The sequence below is a fragment of the Bos indicus genome, chromosome 17 (genome assembly GCF_029378745.1).
Source record: "Bos indicus isolate NIAB-ARS_2022 breed Sahiwal x Tharparkar chromosome 17, NIAB-ARS_B.indTharparkar_mat_pri_1.0, whole genome shotgun sequence".
Taxonomy (NCBI): Eukaryota; Metazoa; Chordata; class Mammalia; order Artiodactyla; family Bovidae; genus Bos; species Bos indicus.
The window spans coordinates 48139964-48161184 of NC_091776.1; the positions used below are offsets into that span (position 1 = coordinate 48139964).

The 21221-nt window shown below is 46.6% G+C and overlaps 1 protein-coding gene across 1 annotated transcript in view; it reads left to right on the top strand.

Moving 5' to 3' along the window:
- The window catches only part of TMEM132D (transmembrane protein 132D), an 884961-nt gene extending 867645 nt beyond the window's left edge, over positions 1 to 17316 (top strand). Inside the window, exons 6-9 of the mRNA XM_070769354.1 lie at positions 975 to 1180; positions 6232 to 6505; positions 9880 to 10071; positions 14209 to 17316. Coding sequence (XP_070625455.1) covers positions 975 to 1180; positions 6232 to 6505; positions 9880 to 10071; positions 14209 to 15390 — 1854 coding nt within the window. The 3' untranslated portion in view covers positions 15391 to 17316. The remainder of the gene's footprint in view (positions 1 to 974; positions 1181 to 6231; positions 6506 to 9879; positions 10072 to 14208) is intronic.
- The last annotated feature ends 3905 nt before the right edge of the window (positions 17317 to 21221 follow it).

A 21221-nucleotide genomic window follows, 5' to 3' on the forward strand; every position in this document is an offset into this window, starting at 1 on the left:
TAACACCCATCTCGGGGTTGTTCTGAGGATGAAATGATCTAACCTGTGCGTGGATGTGTTAACACGCAGTTTGTTCCTCCTTCAGACAAACCAGGAAGTCATCACTGGGCAAAGAGATGCGATGTGATGGGACGGGATGGGATGGGTGGTATATAACATGCAAGTAACTCTGCAGGTACGGCTCCATCACCTAAGAGCAATCTCCCAGAGGAGGTGCAGCATAAATTATCAGCAGAACACCTGCAGCCAGTGGGGATGACCTCAACTAGTCAAAGAGCTCGAAGGAGAGGTGGGTGGGGCCCATGGTATCTGTCATTGTAGCCTCTGCTGTATCAGAAAGCAAAAACCAGTATCCAGGAAATTCCATGGCAGCCCAGTGGTTGGGACTCTGCACTTTCACTGCCAAGCGCGCGGTTCGATCCCTGATCCGGAATTAAGATCCCACAAGCCATGTGGTGTGGCCAAAAAAAAAGCAGCGTCCACTTACTTCTCATGGTCGTGACCCCAAAAGAGCTATGGCACTTCAGTTTTCTCCTCTGCTTTCTCTTGCTGTTCCTGTGTTGTTGCTGTTCAGTCACTAAGTCATGTCTGACTCTTTGTGACTCCATTGACTGCAGCATGCTAGGCTTCTCTGTCCTTCACTATCTCCCTGAGTTTGCTCAAACTCATGTCCATTTAGTCAGTGATGCCATCCAACCAACTCATCCTCTGTTGCCCACTTCTCTTGCCCTCAATCTTTTCGAGCATCAGAGTCTTTTCCAGTTAGTCGGCTCTTCACATCAGGTGGCCAAAGTATTGGAGCTTCAGCTTCAGCATCAGTTCTTCCAATGAATATTCAGGGTTGATTTCACTAAGGATTGACTGGTTTGATCTCCTTGCCGTCCAAGGGACTCTCAAGAGTCTTCTCCACTACCACTTTGCGGTGTGATAAAAACTCACTCATGGGTCCCCTACCACTCTCTCTCTTCTTCCAGGTTTCTGACAGATGTGACTACATCTTTGTCAATGGGAAGGAAATGAAGGGCAAGGTGGGCGTGGTGGTGAACTTCACCTTCCAGCACCTGAACACTCCTCTGGAGATGACGGTATGGGTGCCCCGGTTGCCCCTGCAGATCGAGATCTCAGACACTGAGCTCAACCAGATCAAGGGCTGGAGAGTCCCCATCGTCTCCAACAAGAGGTGGGTGTGCTGATCAGGCTCCACAGCAGAAACCCAGGTCAAGTATGCTTAGGCTAAAGGTGGAAATTTACAGGATAGCTAACTTCAGGCATGTCTCATTCCAGGGGTTCAGGGGTAGCCTAGGGGTGTGTGTCTCTATCCCCTTCTCAGCTCCAATTTGCTTTATATCAGCTTCATTCCCTATCAAGTTTTGCTCCTGAGGTTCCAAACTTCTAGTCTACCTTCTTTGTGACTCTGAAAAAAGTACATCCTCTCTTCCCCAATAATTCCTACTAGAGACTTGGAGTTAAGTGTTATTCTTACTTGGGTTGTGTGTCCATGCCTGATCTAATCACTGTAGACGAGGAGGAGGAGAAGGGGGGTAGACAGAATACACTGATTGGCCAGCTAGGCTGGAGCCAGAGGAACTAAAGAAAGAAGGTCAACCCTGCCTAAACCAAGGGATCAATATCAGGAGAAGGGAGAATTGATCTGGGAGGACCCAAGCCATAGAGGTTCACTAGAGACCTGTCTGAACAGATGCTGCCTGACCTGGGCAGTCTCTTTGTGCCCCAGCCCAGAAACTCTGAGATTACTTTCCCCTGGGGAGATGAAGTCCAAAGCTTGTCATCTGTGTGCCTAGTGCATCACTCTGATGGTGTTTGATGGAATGACAAGTCTGCACTATCCACATGAGGCAAATAAGTGGGCATCAGATAAAAAGAGAATTTTGTTCAGAGAACTTTATCATCTCAGAGAGACCCATGCTCAAAGAATCACATACAAGTGACTTGTAGAAAGTGCAGAATTAGACAAGGAAATATTCCTGGAGTCTGGGTACTCAACAGAGAGGAGAAAATTGGTACTTATGTGAGGGATAGCTTTCACATTCTTACCCTTGGAAGTCCACCCCTTTGAGTTCTTGTGGCCCCTGGGAGAGGGCATGACTTCAGGAATGGAGGTTTGGGTTCCATGTGCAATTGGAAGATGGTTTCAGACACGATCTTTTTCTTAACCACAGGGGTTTCTAATGTTGAGTTGGAAGAATGGAATTCAGCATGGTTATTGATGCTCCTGAGGGCAGGCAGTTGCAGGGAGGGACTCACCAAAGAATTGGGGGCTTCCCTCATGATCCAGTGATTAAGATGCCATGTTTCCAATGCAGGGGGTACAGATTCAATCCCTGGTTGGGGAACTAAGATCCCACATGCTGTTTGGCTGAAAAAAGGGAAAAAGAAAGACCTGGCTGAGTCTCTTTATGGACAGTCCAGATGCTGTCACAACTTTTCAGCTACAGAACTATTTCAAGAAATCAACAGCTGGTTTGATGGTGATTGTGATGGTGCTGGGAAGGGCTGAGAGAGTGCATAAGGCATCAGATGATGAGGGAACAACTAACATCTGCTTCCTGGCCACCATCCTTGTTCTTTCAACATTTATCATCACCAAACACCTTGAGTGAAACGCTCACTTTCCTTGTGTATTGGTTTATAGGGCTACACTGGTCATCCAGAGCCTTATTGTATTGACTACCATGACATGATATAATGGCTTATCCCAAAACCAAGTGGCTTAAAGGAAAAACCTGTCATCTCACAGTTCTTCATCAAGAACCCAGGCAAGGCTTGGGTCTCTCTCAGGCTGCCATCCAGTTGTCAGTCAGAGCTGTGGTCTCATCATGAGGCTCGATGGGGATGGACCTGCAACTGAGCTCATATGGTTGCTGGCCAGTCTTAGCTCCTCACAGGCTATTGAGCTGAGGGCCACAGTTCCTCACTGGCTGTTGGCCAGAGGCTGCTCAGTTTCTAGCTGTGGGATGTCCTCAGAGAGCTTCTCACAGCATGGCAGCTGGCTTCATCAGGGCAAGCAAGAGAGAAGAACCAAGGAAAGAGAGCCAAACAAGAAAGTATCTTAAAATCTGATTTTGAAAGTGACATCCTGTAACTTCTGCTGTTACCATCAGTTCAGTTCAGTTCAGTCATTCAGTCGTGTCTGACTCTTTGCGACCCCATGAATTGCAGCATGCCAGGCCTCCCTGTCCATCACCATCTCCCGGAGTTCACTCAGACTCACGTCCACCAAGTCAGTGATGCCATCCAGCCATCTCATCCTCTGTTGTCCCCTTCTCCTCTTGCCCCCAATCCCTCCCAGCATCAGAGTCTTTTCCAATGAATCAACTCTTCGCATGAGGTGGCCAAAGTACTGGAGTTTCAGCTTTAGCATCAGTCCTTCCAAAGAAATCCCAGGGCTGATCTCCTTCAGAATGGACTGGTTGGACCTCCTTGCAGTCCAAGGGACTCTCAAGAGTCTTCTCCAACACCACAGTTCAAAAGCATCAATTCTTCAGCACTCAGCTTTCTTCACAGTCCACCTCTCACATCCACACATGACCACTGGAAAAACCATATCCTTGACTAGATGGACCTTTGTTGGCAAAGTAATGTCTCTGCTTTTCAATATGGTTGGTCATAACTTTCTTTCCAAGGAATAAGCGTCTTTTAATTTCATGGCTGCAATCACCATCTGCAGTGATTATGGAGCCCCAAAAAATAAAGTTTGACACTGTTTCCACTGTTTCCCCATCTATTTCCCATGAAGTCATGGGACCGGATGCCATGATCTTCATTTTCTGAATGTTGAGCTTTAAGCCAACTTTTTCACTCTCCTCTTTCACTTTCATCAAGAGGCTTTTTAGTTCCTCTTCACTTTCTGCCATAAGGGTGTGTCATCTGCATATCTGAGGTTATTGATATTTCTCACGGCAATCTTGATTCCAGCTGTGCTTCTTCCAGCCCAGCGTTTCTCATGATGTACTCTACATAGAAGTTAAATAAGCAGGGTGACAATATACAGCCTTGATGTACTCCTTTTCCTATTTGGAACCAGTCTGTTGTTCCATGTCCAGTTCTAACTGTTGCTTCCTGACCTGCATACAAATTTCTCAAGAGGCAGGTCAGATAGTCTGGTATTCCCATCTCTTTCAGAATTTTCTGCAGTTTATTGAGATCCACACAGTCAAAGGCTTTGGCATAGTCAATAAAACAGAAATAGATGTTTTTCTGGAACTCTCTTGCTTTTTCAATGATCCAGCAGATGTTGGCAATTTGATCTCTGGTTCCTCTGCCTTTTCTAAAACCAGCTTGAACATCTGGAAGTTCACGGTTCACCTATTGCTGAAGCCTGGCTTGGAGAATTTTGAGCATTACTTTACTAGCGTGTGAGATGAGTGCAATTATGCGGTAGTTTGAGCATTCTTTGGCATTGCCTTTCTTCTGGATTGGAATGAAAACTGACCTTTTCCAGTCCTGTGGCCACTGCTGAGTTTTCCAAATGTGCTGGCATATTGAGTGCAGCACTTTCAGAGCATCATCTTTCAGGATTTGGAATAGCTCAACTGGAATTCTATCACCTCCACTAGCTTTGTTCGTAGTGATGCTTTCTAAGGCCCACTTGACTTCACACTCCAGGATGTCTGGCTCTAGGTGAGTGATCACATCATTGTGATTATCTGGGTCATGAAGATCTTTTTTGTACAGTTCTTCTGTGTATTCTTTCCACCTTTTCTTAGTATCTTCTGCTTCTGTTAGGTCCATACCATTTCTGTCCTTTATCGAGCCCATCTTTGCATGAAATGTTCCCTTGGTATCTCTAACTTTCTTGAAGAAATCTCCAGTCTTTCCCATTCTGTTGTTTTCCTCTATTTTTTTGCATTGATAGCTGAGGAAGGCTTTCTTATCTCTTCTTGCTATTCTTTGGAACTCTGCATTCAGATGTTTATATCTTTCCTTTTCTCCTTTGCTTTTTGCTTCTCTTCTTTTCACAGCTATTTGTAAGGCCTCCCCAGACAGCCATTTTGCTTTTTTGCATTTCTTTTCCATGGCATGGCCTTGATCCCTGTTTCCTGTACAATGTCATGAACCTCAGTCCATAGTTCATCAGGCACTCTATCTATCAGATCTAGTCCCTTAAATCTATTTCTCACTTCCACTATATAATCATAAAGGATCTGATTTAGGTCATACCTGAATAGTCTAGTGGTTTTCCCTACTTTCTTCAATTTAAGTCTGAATTTGGCAGTAAGGAGTTCATGGTCTGAGCCACAGTCAGCTCCTGGTCTTGTTTTTGTTGACTGTATAGAGCTTCTCCATCTTTGGCTGCAAAGAATATAATCAGTCTGATTCCGGTGTTGACCCTCTGGTGATGTCCATGTGTAGAGTCTTCTCTTGTGTTGTTGGAAGAGGGTGTTGCTATGACCAGTGTATTTTCTTGGCAAAACTCAATTAGTTATCTTACTTCAGTAGAAATTTATTAGGTCCAGCCCACACTCAAGGAGAAGGGGATTTCACAAAATGAATACTAGGAGGTGAGGGGGGTTTAGGGACAACTTAGATCTCTGCTGGCCACTCCAGTCTATTCTGACTGGTCAGTACTCGGGCCATGTTGTTGTTTAGTTGCTAAGTCGCATCCAACTCTTAGTGACCCATGGACTGTAGCCATGTGAGGCTCCTCTGTCCATGGGATTTCCCAGGCAAGAATACCAGAGTGTGCTGCCATTTCCTTCTCCAGGGGATCTTCCCCACCCAGGGATCTAATCTGTGTCTCCTGCATTGGCAGATGGGTTCTTTACAGCCAAGCCACTAGGGAGGCCTGTACTCAGGCCGTAAGTGTGGGTGGGTGCTCAGTCGCAACTCTTTGTGACCCCATGGACTGTAGCCCACAAGCCTCCTCTGTCCATGGGATTCTCCAGGCAAGAATACTGGAACAGGTTGCCATGCCCTCCTCCAAGGGATCTTACTGACCCAGAGATCAAACCCAAGTCTCCTGCATTTCCTGCATTGCAGGAGAATTCTTTACTGCTGAGCCACTGGGGAAGCCCGTCCTCAGGCCATAGCAGTGGTCAAATATTCTGAGTATCACCCCTGCATGTCTGTCAAAGCCCACCCCTGGCTATGAACTCCATAACAGCAGGACTTACACCCACTCACCTTTGCAGCTCCTGCCATGTTTCACACCCAGCCCCCTCGTTGACCCAACAAATCAGCATCTGTTAAACTGAACCGCCCCTTTGACAGGCCAGCTCAGGACAGTGAGGAGGAGGATGAAGACGAGAAGAGGAACAGGGGCTGCACGCTCCAATACCAGCATGCCATGGTGCGGGTCTTGACTCAGTTTGTGGCGGAAGCGGCTGAGCCTGGGGGGCAGCTGGCCCACCTTCTGGGCTCCGATTGGCAGGTGGACATCACGGAGCTGGTAAATGACTTCATGCAGGTGGAGGAGCCCCGGATCGCTAAGCTGCAAGGGGGACAAGTCCTGATTGGCCAGGAACTGGGGATGACCACCATTCAGGTAAGACAGCTCAGATGAGAACTCTGTTATTTGTCTCTTACACTAATATCCATAATATCCAGTCTTTAAATTGAAGTACAGTTGATTTACAATATTGTGTTAGTTTCAGGTGTGCAACAAAGTGATTCAGTTATACATACATATGTATCTATTCTTTTTGAGATTCTTTTCCCTTATAGATTATTATACGATGTTGAATACAGCTCCCTGTGCTGCACAGTAGGTCCCTGTTGTTTTTCAACTTTATATATAGTAGTGTGTAGTAGTAAGTACATATGTATGTGTCATATTTCAGATTCCACATATGAATATCATGTTATTTGTCTTTCTCTATCTGGCTTAGTTCACTTAGTTTGATAATGTCTAGGTTGTCCGTGTTGCTGCAAATGGCATTATTCCATTCTTTTCTATGGCTGAGTAGTATTCCATTGCATACATGTACCACATCTCCTTTATCCACTGATTTGTCAGTTGACAGTTAGGTTGTTTCCATGCCCTGGCTACTGCAAATAGTGCAGCAATGAACATAGAGGTATATTTATTTTTTCAAATTAGAGTTTTCTCTAGATGTTTGCCCAGGAGTGCTATCCCTGGATCATGAGGTAACTATTTGACAATGCCCATTTTCAGAGTGAGTAGGTTGAAAGGAACTGTCAAGTAAATAACATGAATGGTATAATAATGTTACAAGTCTTTAAATTCCTCACATATTCCTTTCATTTGAGCAACACTGGCCTGACTTCTTGGGTTGAATCATGTCTGAAACTTCAAGACATTACTTGTCTGTAAGACACAGTGGACATTACCATCTTGGGACAAAAGCTCTAGAAATAGAACCACTATATATACGATCCAGCAATTGTACTTCTGGGCATATATCTGGAAAAGACAAAAACTCTAATTCGAAAAGATACATGCATCCCAGTGTTCATAGCAGCACTATTTACATAGCCAAGATATGGAAGCAACCCAGGTGTCCATCAACAGAAGAATGGATAAAGAAGATGTATATATATACACATACACACACATATATACTGGAATATTACTCAGACATTAAAAAGAACAAAATCATGCCAGTTGCAACAACAATTAGCATAGTAAATGGAGTAAGCCAGTCAGAGAAGGACAAATATCATATGATATTAAGTTCATTTGTACATCTAAAAAAATGATACAAATGAACTTATTTACAGAACAGAAACAGCCTCACAGACATAGAAAACAAACTTATGGTTATTAAAGGGGAAAGGTAGATGGAGGAATAAATTAGGAATCTGAGGTTAAAATATGCACACTACATATATAAAATAGACAATCAGCAAAGACCTACTGTACAGCACAGGGACCTCTACTAAATACTCTGTAAGAACCTATGTGGGAAAAGAATCTGAAAAAGAATAGATATATGTGTATGTATAACTGAATCACTTTGTTGTACACCTGAAACTAACACAACATTGTAAATCAACTCTACCCCAATATAAAATACAAATTTTTAATTTTTAAATTAAAAACAAAATTTGAAAAGCCCTCGAGATGAACTAACCTCATTAGAATTTGGGGCGTGGCCAGCAGCTTCTCGCTCTGTCAATCTACCTCACTGACCCTTGTCACCTGAAAGCTTTGCATCCTGCCGTGATGCTCAGCTGCATTCACCAGGCCACAGCTCCCACACATTCCAGAAATGTGCGGAAGGAAGGAACACAGTAATTGTGACTCCACCAGTCTTGTGAGCACCTCCTGCTGGGAATGGATGGGGTAGACCAGTGCGCAGAATGGGAGTTTTGAAGCAAACCCTTTCACAAGACATGGTTCTCGAGGGCCACTCGGGTTTAGTCATTTTCCTCCTGTCTGAGACCAAATAATATTCCTCAGTGGCTGCCCCATTTGTAGGAGAGGCGATCATCCTCTTAAGCAACAAGTGAGGTTTCTAAAGTATTTGGGCATTGCAAAGACTTATAAGTGAAACTATATTGGATTGTGGAAAATTTAAATCACTCTGGGAAATGGGCTTGAATTTAAAAGAGATCATTTTTGAACCCGTTATTAACAAATGACTTAATTAACCATGGGACTTCTCATTAAAATAGATTTATTGCAGCTGTCAGTTGGGGCATATATTATAAAATATTCAGACAGCCTATTGAAACAAAATGTTTTTATTTATATGATCAAGAAAATGTAATTTTGCTGTTAACCCTATATTTTTTGAGAATGTTTTATAACTTTCCTTTTAGATATTCTTATGAAACCACTTGCAAATGATATAATTTAATAAAGTACTTCTGCCACTGGAAAAAAATAGTGAAAATAAAAGAGATCATTTTATCAAGGAGGAAAATAGATTGCTTTGAATTGGGACCCAGGAGTCACATGTTCCAATGCTCTCTGAAAGCTGAGAAGGAGCCGTCAGTGAGAAAGTCAGGATGGGTGTCAGATGAGAGACAATGACTGATTTGGAACCTAAATGCGAGGAGCACAATACGGAGTGGTGAGGAGTGTGATGAAGAGGCTGCTATTCCTCTCCAAAAACTGCCAAAGGGCAAATGGGAGCCCAGCATGGAGAGATATTGCCAGTTTTCCAGAAAAGCTAGAAAGCTATCGTTAATATGAAATCCTCTATTTTTTAAGGATGGCCATTCATCCCATTTTAAAGTACTACATCAGACAAAACATACCTGCCCCATAGACAAGCGCTTACAATCTTCACAGCTGACTTTTGCTCAAAAGATCTAAATTCCTTATTACTCAGCTATTAAAAAGAATGCATTTGAATCAGCTCTAATGAGGTGGATGAAACTGGAGCCTATTATACAGAGTGAAGTAAGTCAGAAAAAAAAAACACCAATACAGTATATTAATGCATATATATGGAATTTAGAAAGAGGGTAATGATGACCCTATATGCGAGACAGCAAAAGAGACACAGATGTAAAGAACAGATTTTTGGACTCTGTGGGAGAGGGCAAGGGTGGGATGATTTGAGAGAATAGCACTGAAACATGTATATTACCATATGTGAAATAGATCGCCAGTCCAGGTTTGATGCATGAGACAGGATGCTCAGGGCTGGTGCACTGGGATGACCCTGAGGGGTGGGATGGGAAGGGAGGTGGGAGGGAGGTTCAGGATGGGGAACACATGTACACCCATGGCTGATTCATGTCTATGTATGGCAAAAATCACTACAATATTGTAAAGTAATTAACCGCCAATTAAAATAAATAAATAAATTTTTTAAAAAAGATCTAAATTCCTGCAGTTGACCCACTCATCTGTCTATCTCTCTCCCTCCCCCGCATGGAGCATCCTTTACACCAAAGGGGGGGCTTTCTGAAACCACAGAGAGCTATGTCATTTCTGCCTTTCAGATCCTGTCGCCTCTGTCAGACGCTATCTTGGCCGAGAAGACAGTCACCGTGCTGGACGAGAAGGTGACAATCACAGACCTTGGGGTCCAGCTGGTGACGGGACTGTCCCTCTCCCTGCAACTCAGCCCAGGGAGCAACAGAGCCATCTTCGCCACCGCAGTGGCTCAAGAACTTCTGCAAAGGCCTAAACAGGTGTGGGAGTAGGAACGGCACACCATGGGGAGGGGTCACCTATCAGGGAGGTCACGTGACTGGGAGGGTCACACACCAGGGAGAAACCCTATGTGTCTCGGAGCCACATGGCGGGCTTGGGTCACACACCAGTGGGTTTATTCATTGAGTGGGGTCCTGCCCTCAGCAGGTCACACACACACATCAAGTGAGGTCACACACCAGCTGAGGTCACGCAGCAGGTGAGGTTGCCCATCTGGTGGAGTCACCAGTTTGGGGGGGAGTCCCACAAAAAGAGTGGGCTTGCACATTGGGTGTTTCCCAGTTGTTGTTATTTTTTTTTTTAATTTTATTGGACTATAGTTGATTTGCAATGTTGTGTTAGTTTCAGGTGTACAGAAGAGTCAATCAGCTATACATATACATATACCTACTCTTTTCTTTAGTTTAGATTCTTTCCCCATATAGGTCACTACAGAGTGCTGAGTAGGGCTCCTTGTGCTGTACAATAGGTCCTTGTTAGTCAAAAAGGGTTTGTGAAGGAGTGACTGCTCAGCCTCAGGCTTCCTACCCCCTAAATGGAGATGCTGAACAACAAGGTTGCCATGCATGATAGATTCTAGGCAGAATCCAGGGGCTCAATGCAGGCTCTACATCCCACTGGACATCGTGTTTGCTGTTTCTCCACATCATGATGGTCCTGGCTCTTCACCCCACTGACCTCCCCGAGCAGTGGGGTGAAGGCAAGGGCAGGAACAGACCCTAAGGAGGTGTCCAAACTCCTGTAAAGTCCCTGCCCCTCTATGATGGGGCCACAGGTCTGGGGGCTCAGAAGGAGAATGGAGGAGTTGCTTCCACATTTATTGTTTAGCTCCGAGCAGAAGTAACAAACTACTGGTTACGTTGTACATGGAGTTCTTTCTCTTTACTGGAAAACAGCATGTGCTAATAGAATGGGTGTGTGTGCTGGGTGTGTTTTCTGTATGTTGTGCACATGTTGTGTGTATTGTGCAGCGCATGTTTGTGTGTTGATGCCACAGTTTCCAAACAAACAGGGCACTTGAAAATGTTATCTGATCTTCTCCCTCATCAGAGGTGGAGAAACATTATTTCTTAGAGAGAACCTGGATTGTGAGTCTCAGGAGCCTTGTTTACCAAACACCCAAGGATGATGGTCTCAGGCTGCTGATTCTCTGTGCCCCATGAGACAGACCGTCCTCCCGAGGGGATGCTGGAAGGCCTCCAGTCCTTGTGGGGAGTTTTCAGGCAATTTGCCTTGTCAATCAAGAGCCCTTTTCCCAGCAGCTCTATGCTCAGCAGGTGCGTTACGACTTGAGCCCCCTTGTGCACCCACTGAGGCTGTGACTACGTTCGGGCAGGGAGGTGGGCTAAGCCAGACCTTCCCCTGGAAGCACAGAGTCAGTCTTGCAGTTTCCCCAGCCCATATCCATCACTGAATGCTCCTCCATCAGGCGTTAGCTAATTGCTTGCCCTTTCACTCTGGTCTCTGTGTGCAAGGCTTTGGACTACAAAGCACTCGAAAGTGGGTGAGCTCAGAAACAGATATGAATTCTTGCCAAAGGCAAACCTCCCTCTTCTCAGGGCACAATGCCAGCCAGGACACAAATTCCAGGTAGCAAAGGAGAAATAACCTGAGGCTTCTTCCTGTCTTCCTGGGGCGATCCAATCAGATGACGGCCAGTGAGGAGTTAAGGAAGCGATAAGACACAGTTAGAATAAGGCCACAGAGCTGATCCATTCCCCACAAGCAGAGCAAGCCATGTGACCCTGAGGTTTGGTCTGTGCTTGGTTTGGGTGGAGCTTGGCCTCTGCCTGCAACTTGGCTCTGACATTTCAGTTTCAAGAAATCCAGTGTGCATTTGACTTTCCTGCTGTGATTTCATGGCCAATCAGAAGACCCTAGTAGAGGACTTTCCTAGTGATCCAGTGGCTAAGATTTTGTGCTCCCAGTGCAGGGGGGCGGGGTTTGACCTCTGGTCAGGGAACTAGATCCCACATGCTACAACTAAGAAGTTCACATGCCCCAACTAAGAGCTGGCACAGCTTAAAAGAAAAATTGACCCTGTAAACCAGGGTTATGCCCAGTGGCTTTTGCACTGGCTCCTGGTGGTGTTTTCCACCCAGCAGCCAGTCCAAGCCAATGTCTAACAAGGTCAGGATTTACCGACTGAGTGGAAGCAGGAGCAGAAGCCCCCAGTCTCATGTGAGAAGCTTCCTTCTCACTTCCAAAGACCAGATACCACCAGGAAAACTTAATCTGTTGTGGTTTGGGGTGCCTTGGTTTCAAGAAAGAGAAATCCACTCAAGCAAGTTGAAATAACACTGGATTTACTACAAGGTTAGCAAGGCTTTTGTGAAAGTGTTAGTCGCTCAGTCGTGTCTGATTCTTTGCAACTCCATGGACTGTATAACCTGCCAGGCTCCTCTGTCCATGGAATTCTTCAGGCAAGAACACTGGAGTAGGTAGCCATTCCCTTCTCCAGGGGATCTTCCCGACCCAGGGATCGAACCCATGTCTTCCTCATTGCAGACATATCCTCCACGGTCTGAGCCACCAGGGAAGCCCAGCTATAAGAACTTGGTGAAACGGGTTCAGCAGTTTTTCTCATATCCATTATCTCATTAGATAAATGCTGAGCCCAGACATTTGTTTGTACTCGATCCACTGTAGTTGCTCCAAAGTGAGGCTTCATTCCCCAGTTTCATACAAGCTCCCACTCATCTGCCCACAGCTAAGTGCTTCAGTCCTGTCTTTCTTATTTCAAACTGGAGGGGGAGATGCTGGCCGGCTCAGAGCTGCTGAGATGAATGGCTCTGACCAGCCATTCTCCGGGTTAGGTCAGCTATGGCCAGGTGGGCAGGGGCATAAGCCTCTTGGGGCTGAGCACCCCTCTGGGCTTGGGATGCAGCAGCTTCTCCAGGAGACAGGAGGAAGCGGGAGCAACGGGCCTGCCAGTTCGCTGTCAAGGCCAATGACATCTTCACTGAATTGGAAGGCCTGGAGATTATCTCATCTCTTATGATCTCCCTGGTCAGACTAGTCCCTAGGAAATCAGATCTAAAGCAACAAAGTAAAAAGAAAAGAAATTGAGATATACACAAACCTTGGCCCTGGCTACTCTTTGGTCTCCCAGTTTCCCCCAATGGGTGGGTTGGAGGATGGATGGGAGTACAAAAATTCTCCCAATAGAGAGCTTCCTAACTTTAATCTTCACCCCAACCCCTCTCCCTGCCTGGAGAGCATTACCCCTCACCTCCAAGCCGGGACTGTGTCTGCAAGCCAATACAAGCCTATCCTTAGATGCTTGTGTGGCAGGACCCAAAACAACTAAAGCCTAAAGCCAGACCTCTGAGGCGCCCTTGTGTAGATCAGGGGCTTTCATCTGTGTTGTGAGTAATGTTCAGAGACTGGGTATTAAAGCAGCTTAAAAGTAATGTAATAAATATGTTTCATTTAAATGTGTAACACTTGTGAATGACCCACTAGCCAGTAAATCTCCTTTGACATGCAATCTATTATTGTGCAGAAGTAGATCTTCCAGCGAAGGGGGAAAAAAAAATCTTTCTTTCAACACCTCGGGAAAGAAAGCAAATCTTATTAGGAGGTGTTTATTCCTGGTCGTGTTTCGTGGTTGTCATTTTACTGTTGTGGGTTTTCTTTAGCTTCTCTTGTCTTTACAAGAATTCATTCTATTTTATACCTTTTGTGCTTCTTACTTCTATACTGTGTAACAGGTTTCCCTTTGTTCTTGTAACATTCTCTTTGCTACAGAGTGTCTTTGTGTGCAATGAGCTTTGGGACCCAGTTTTTTTACCTTAGTTTTTAATTGGAGTATAATTGCTTTACAATGTTAATGTTGTGTTAGTTTCTGCTGTACAACTACATGAATCAGCTATAAGTATACATATATTCCCTCCCTCTGGGACTGCCCCCCCGCCCCTCCCCACTCCATCCCGTCCCTTTAGGTCATCACAGAGCCCCGAGCTGAGCTCCCTGTGCTATATAGCAGCTTCCCAGCAGCTGTCTGTCTTACATGTGGTAGTGTGTATATGTGAACACTACTCTTTCAGTTTGTTCCACCCTCCCCTTCCCCCTCTCTGTCCATCTTTGATGAGCTTACTTATTCTTTTCAACAGGAAGCAGCCATCAGTTGCTGGGTCCAATTCAGTGATGGCTCCGTCACCCCCTTGGATATTTACGATGCAAAAGACTTCTCCCTGATGGCCACATCCCTGGATGAGAAGGTGGTCTCCATCCACCAAGACCCCAAATTCAAGTGGCCTATAATTGCCGCTGAAGCTGAAGGACAGGGGGCCCTGGTGAAGGTCGAAATGGTCATTTGCGAATCGTGCCAGAAATCCAAGCGGAAGAGCGTGCTGGCTGTGGGGACAGCCAATATCAAAGTGAAGTTTGGCCAAAACGATGCCACCCCCAATACCAGTGACAGCAGACACACAGGGGCAGGAGGTCGCCTGGATAATAACATCAGTGACAGAAGACCCAAAAAGCCCTTGCAGGAATGGGGGAGTCAGGAGGGAGAGTACTACAGCAGTTCCTCCATGGGCCTCATGGAAGGCAGGGGCTCCACAACGGAGAGGTCCACCTTCCAGAAGAACAGGGGCCAGGAAAGCCTTCTGGATGATGGCAGCCATTTGCAGACCATCTCCATCGACCTCACCAGCTTCCCAGCCCAGGTGGACCTGCCCAGAAGCCATGGGGAGACAGAGGAGAACGACCCCCAGTCCTCCAAAGGGCTGAGCGACCTGGAGATCGGAATGTATGCCCTGCTGGGGGTCTTCTGCCTGGCCATTTTGGTCTTCCTCATCAATTGCGTGACCTTTGCATTAAAGTACAGGCACAAACAGGTCCCCTTCGAAGAACAGGAAGGGATGACTCACTCCCACGACTGGGTCGGCCTGAGCCACCGGACGGAACTGCTGGAGAACCAGCTCCACTTTGCCTCCTCCCAAGAGGAGCAGATCACCGCCATCGACAGGGGCATGGATTTCGAAGAGAGTAAGTATCTGCTCTGCACAGACTCCCAAAAGAGCATCAACGGGCAGCTGTTCAGATCTTCAGGACCCACCCTCATGGACGGGAAAGATCAGAAAAGCGAGCCCCCAACGTCCCCTACCTCAAAAAGGAAAAGAGTCAAATTCACCACTTTCGCCACCCTCTCTCCAGAGGATGGATGCCCTGCTGTGAACTCCCTAGCGGCCAGCAGGGAGGATACCGTGAACTGGGTCGGCCAGGATCTGGACCCTGGGGGAGGCCAAGAGTCACATGGCTACAGGGAAGGATTACGTGAAGATGTGTAAACTGGGCATTCGCAGACATTGGTTCTCACTCACCTTTCGGCCTTTAACTTGGGGATTCGGGGCAACGGGGACCGCAGTGGGGGGAATGAAAAGACAAGGGGGACTTCCATGGCAGTCCAATGGTTTAGGACTCAACACTTCCACTGTAGGGGGCGTGGGTTTGATCCCTGGTCAGGAAACTAAGGTCCCCCATGCCTCCAGGCGTGGCAAAAAAAAAAAAAAGGGGGACACGATCAGGCTGACACTATCCACAGAGCCCCAGAAAACGACCCTGGCTCCCCCAGGGAGGCCCCGAGTTGGAATCAATGTCCACATTCCAGGGTCCGATGTCTCAGTCGATGAAAAGAGGTTTATCACTCATGGCGAGATTTTTTTTCAACTTGGAAGAAAAATGAGTTCTGAGTCACTGAGCTTCCGACAGCCTCCAGGAAAAAACTGTCCCTCACTTGCCATCTCTCTTTCTTTAATCGAAGCAATTTGGATACAGCCAAAGCCACATGGCTGCAATATTCAATGTTGCGGACCACAGGAAAAAAAGGAGACTCAGGTTGGGCGGGCTGGATGGGAGGAAGTGCGTCATGGAAACTCACCTGGCTGTGAGCCTGAGCAGAAGCAGAGTCTAGCGCCGCCTAGAGTCAGCTCTTGGGAAGTATGATTTCCAATTATCTCCCACAGGCTGGGTCAGGGTAAACCCGGGTTATTGACAAACCAAGGCAATCGTTGACAAGGGGTTGAAAGGGAACAAGAGGGCAAACAGGTCACCAATACCTTTGTAACTAGATGTCAAGAACAAACACCCAGGAAACTAAACCCTCTGAGCCATTCGGAGCATCCCATTATTGGTAAACTAGGGATCCTGGGCATAGAGTTTCAATCAGGTTCAAAGAACCAGGCTTTTTTTTTTTTTTTTCTTTTTTAAGCAAATTTACTCTGTTCACATTTGTACCCTTCCTTGCATCGCCACCTTTGCAAAAGTCATTAATCACTCCTGGGCAGTGGGGAGCCGTGTCACTGTTTGCTGAGTCTCTTCCACCGTGGCCTCTGTGTCAATCAGTCTACACTGAAGCCCCATGGGGCCAACTTCACACGTGTCTTGCTTTGAAAAGGCTAGTCTTTGGGGGTCAGCAGTGCTCACAAGGAATACAACACCCAAGGATGCTCATTCTCCTGGCTTTTCTGGAAAGAAGGGAGGGATGGTCTGTGATGGGTCTTGCAACAGTCCCATCTGGTCTGCTGTCCAAGGCTGCTGAGATAAATCTGGGCATGCCCATAGAGGGGTACAGGGTGAGGAGAGTTGAGATTCAGTGTGTGTGACGAGGGTTGGGCAGGAAATCTGGCCCCCCTCACATGTGGGGGGAACATGAGGCTGCTGCTTCTTCACCTTGGAGGGATAGAGGGACCCATGGTACCTGCCTATGGGACAGAGAGCTGGGTTATTCGAGCATTGGGTTCTAAAGTCAATTTCTCTTTCTCTGTCTCTCTGTCTCTATGTCTCTCTGAACCTATCTCTCTGTTTCCTCTCTCTCTGTGTCTCAGTCTCTCTCTGTGCATATAATTGAATTCTCCTGAGATCAAGTGTGTAATTCCACTAGTTCATCCTCTCAACCTCAGCACTCTCTCTAAAACTAAGGTGCTGTCCATTTGCCCTAACACTGAGAGTCCAGGAGCCATCAGCCACCTGCTCCTGTCCCCAAGTTGACTTACATTGTCTGGCTGGGTGACTAAACGGTCACCCTTTTTTCAATGATAATCCTTTGCTTTCAGTAACCCACTCCTGTTCCTTTCAGCCTTTCCCTCGTTTTCATACCGCTGTCGATGCCCCCTCTCCAATCCGTCTGCGTGCAGAATGTATTGTAGATTATAAGAATGTAATATATATTTATAAACTTACCGACTGTAAATATAAAGTTTGCCTTCTGTGGCTTATGGCTGTCCTTTGTCTTTCTACGCACTCACACCACCCCCTTCCCCGCCCCAGTGGCTGGCATCCTCAGCAAATGACCCTCCAAAGCTGCAGCTTTGGGTAAATGAAAATGCAGATGGAAAGATCCCAGCAACAATCCAATTACACGCTTACATCGTGTAATGCCGCTCTCCGCATCGAGGCGATGTTGACACACGATGACAAAGTACATTGTGTACTAAGCATCTCTCCTTCAGGACCTGAAAGGATTTGCAAATCAATCACACATGCAATTCTCTGCTAAAAGCCTGCTGACTGATGGCGGTAAGTGAGAACCACGGCAGGCAAGCGTGTATCCCAGCCTCCCTTTGGGCTGGAGGGAGGGAACGAACGGGCTCTGTCATTTCTTTAGATCGCTCTTGTACGTTCAGAGGTCAATTTCCTGAAGGATGTATATGCCCACGGTGACTGTGGGCTGGGTTTCTTGTTGTTGTTTTTTTAAGGTTGATTTTTCAGGGAATTTCCTCGTGGCCCCATGGTTAGGAATCCGCCTTCCAGTGCAGGGGACTTGGGGTCGGCATCTGCTCGGGGAACTAAGATCCCACGTGTCGCAGGGCCACTAAACCTGTATGCCACAACTACTGAACTCTTGCACCTCAACTAGAGAGAAGTGTGCCTGCCAGAGTGAAGATCCCAAGTGCTGCAACTAAGACCTCATGTAGCCAAATAAATAATTTTTTAAAGGTTGATTTTCAGATTCCTCTGATAATCAGTTGCAGTCCCAAGATGATTCCACAGAAGAAGAAGTTGCATGAAATCTTTGTCTTCATGCAAGCAATATCAAGTGATGTACCATTCTTTTATTCAACTGGTATTTATTGAGCACCTACTATATGCTAGTTGTCGTTCAGTTGCTCAGTCATGTCCAGCTCTTTGCGACCCCCATAGACTGCAGCACACCAGGCTTCCCTGTCCTTCACCATCTCCCAGAGCTTTCTCAAACTCATGTCCATTGAGTTGGTGATGCCATCCAACCATCTCATCCTCTGTCACCCCCTTCTCCTCCTGCTCTCAATCTTTCCCAGCATCAGGGTCTTTTCCAATGAGTCGGCTCTTCGCATTAGGTGGCCAAAGTTTTGGAGCTTCAACTTCAGCATCAGTCCTTCAAATGAATAGTCAAGGTGGATTTCCTTTAGGAATGACTGGTTTGATCTCCTTGCAGGCCAAGGATGAGTGGTAAATAGACCCATGCCTACTCTCAAAGACCTCTAGTGTGGGGTGGAGGAGATTAACAACAATGTAATTTTCAGATCATCATACATTATATGAAGGATAATAAAATAGGTTATGGTATAGAAAAAGACTGGGTCAATGCTTAAGACTTTGGCCATTGCACCTAAAAAAAAATCTGAATTTCTGTCTTCTCTCGAAAATTCAGACTCTGGTGAGATGGGTCTTAGAATCCACCTTGGCCCTAATTGGACATCCTGAATTTACTGCTGTGGCCTCCAGGCAGGACACCCCCACACCCCTGCAGGTTCCTCCACACCCAGATTGTCTCTCTGACCCAGAGGGCAAATTTCATTTGCCATCTATTTCACCATTTTTCTTCTAATAAGGAAATATTTCTCCCCAGCTGTGTCTCTACCCAGAAGTGCTGAAAACAAAAATAAATGGAGGGAGCTGTGTGTTCTCTAGACAAAATTAGGAGAAGTATATTCTTATGTTAAAGAGAGTACCCTCGGTGTCTGGTAGGAAAATAGAGATTGTTGTCTTTAGGGATCCCCAGTCTCAGAGGTCTAATGCCTGATGATCTAAAATGGAGCTGACAATAATAATAGAAAAGTCAGTAAATGTTAATGCGCCTGACACATCCCCAAACCATCCCCACCCCTTCGACGGAAAAATGTCTTCCTCGAAACCGGTCCCTAGAGGCAACGCACTCCAGTACTGTTGCCTTGAAAATCCCATGGACGGAGGAGCCTAGTAGCCTGCAGTCCATGGAGTCGCGAAGAGTCGGACACGACTGAGCGACTTCACTTTCACTTTTTACCTTCATGCATTGGAGAAGGAAATGGCAACCCACTCCAGTGTTCTTGCCTGGAGAATCCCAGGGACACGGGAGCCTGGTGGGCTGCCGTCTGTGGGGTTGCACAGAGTCGGACACGACTGAAGCGACTTAGCAGCAGCAGCAGCAGCAGTGCCAAAAAGGCTGGGGACCGCTGATTTAAAAAACACAGCTCACACAGCTCATAATGTGATCTGTGTGCCCGGAGAGTAGGAGAAAGAAATGATACGAACACCTTAACGAATTGACTTTTAGACAGGGTGTTTTAGGGTGCAAATAAAATAAAGGATGCTGCGCAGTTTCTCCTAGCCTGACCTGCTTGCTCATTTCCACCCCTCGTGGGCCCCCCATCCCGCCAATTGGTGAGTTCCGACCCAGTAGACTTAGATACCAAGCCCACAAAAACCAGGATCATCAGCGCCCCCTGGTGGACCCCGTGGCTTCCTGCAGCGTTTAGTGCGCCAGAGTTGAGCGATCCATTCCCTGAACAGAGTTCCACACACTCGGCCACCTGAACAACAGAAATGTGCTCACAGTCTTGAGGCTGGAAGTCCGAGATCAGGTGTCCACAGGGTCGGTTCCTTCTGAGGCTCTACGGGGCTCTGATCCAGCCCCTCTCTGCCTCCTGGTGGTGGCTCTTGTCCTGCAGAGGCTTCACCCCATCTCTCCTTCCATGCTCACATGGCGTTTTCCACATCATGTGCGCGTGTGCGTGTCCCAATTTCCTCATTTTATTTTTTATTTGTATTTCTCTCTTATAGGGAAGAGGACTGAAGGTCTGCATTCAGAGCTGCTTTGTGGGTTCTTTGGTCATCAGGGTTTTTTATTTTGGCCACGAGGCACATGGGATCTTAGCTCCCTGAAAGTGAAAGTACTAGTCGCTCAATCCTGTCCTACTTTTTGCCACACTATGGGCTGTAGTCCACCATGATTCTCTGTCCATGGAATTCTCTAGGCAAGAATACTGGAGTGGGTTGCAGGCCCTCCTCCTAGGGATCTACCCAACCCAGAAATCAAACCCGTGTCTCCTGCATCGCAAGCAGATTCTTTACCATCTGAGCTACCAGGGAAACCCCTTTAGTTCCCTGACCAGGAGTCAAACCTGGAAGTGCAGAGTCTTAACCACTAAACTGCCAGGGAGGTCCCCAAATTTCCCCTTTATAAACAAACGCCAGGCAAGTTGGAGTTGAGCCCACCCTGCTCCAGGAAGACTCATCTTAACTAACTACATCCACAAAGACCCTATTTCCAAGCAAGGTCACGTCTAGTTACTGGGCAGTTAGGACTTCAACCCATTAATGTGAGGGGCACAAATAAAGTCATAGCACTGGCCTCTGGCCAGAGGTCTAAGGAGCTAAACTCGTGAGCAGACTAAGAGCAATTGACTGCTCCATGGACCAACCAGGGCACTGGGCTTCCAGGAAACTGTCTTATTTTGAAAAGCCTCACCTCATCCTCAATTTCACACCCACTTTACAAATGAGGCTGTGCAAGGACACCCTGGGAGAGCAAGGGAACAGTTTATCTGTTTCCCTCTGGGGAAGCTCAGAACTGTGAATTAATTACCCCATGTGTCACTTCCCAAGACACAGTCATTAGCAGTCTTTAGCTCCTCACTGGGGACCACTCCCCCTCTTTGCTGTGGCTGCAGCCATGGAGATTCTGGCAGAAATGTGGGTGAAGCAAGCATATTCTGACAGCGTGGACCAGCTCCTCAAACCCAGCCGTCATTGATGACCTGAGGGGTGATGGACAGGGGATTTGGAGCGAAGAACATGCTATGGCCAGAGTTCCAGATGCAAGTTTGACCCCTGCCTGGCCCTCAAAGGCCTTCCTCTTAAGTTCTCTATGGTACACTTT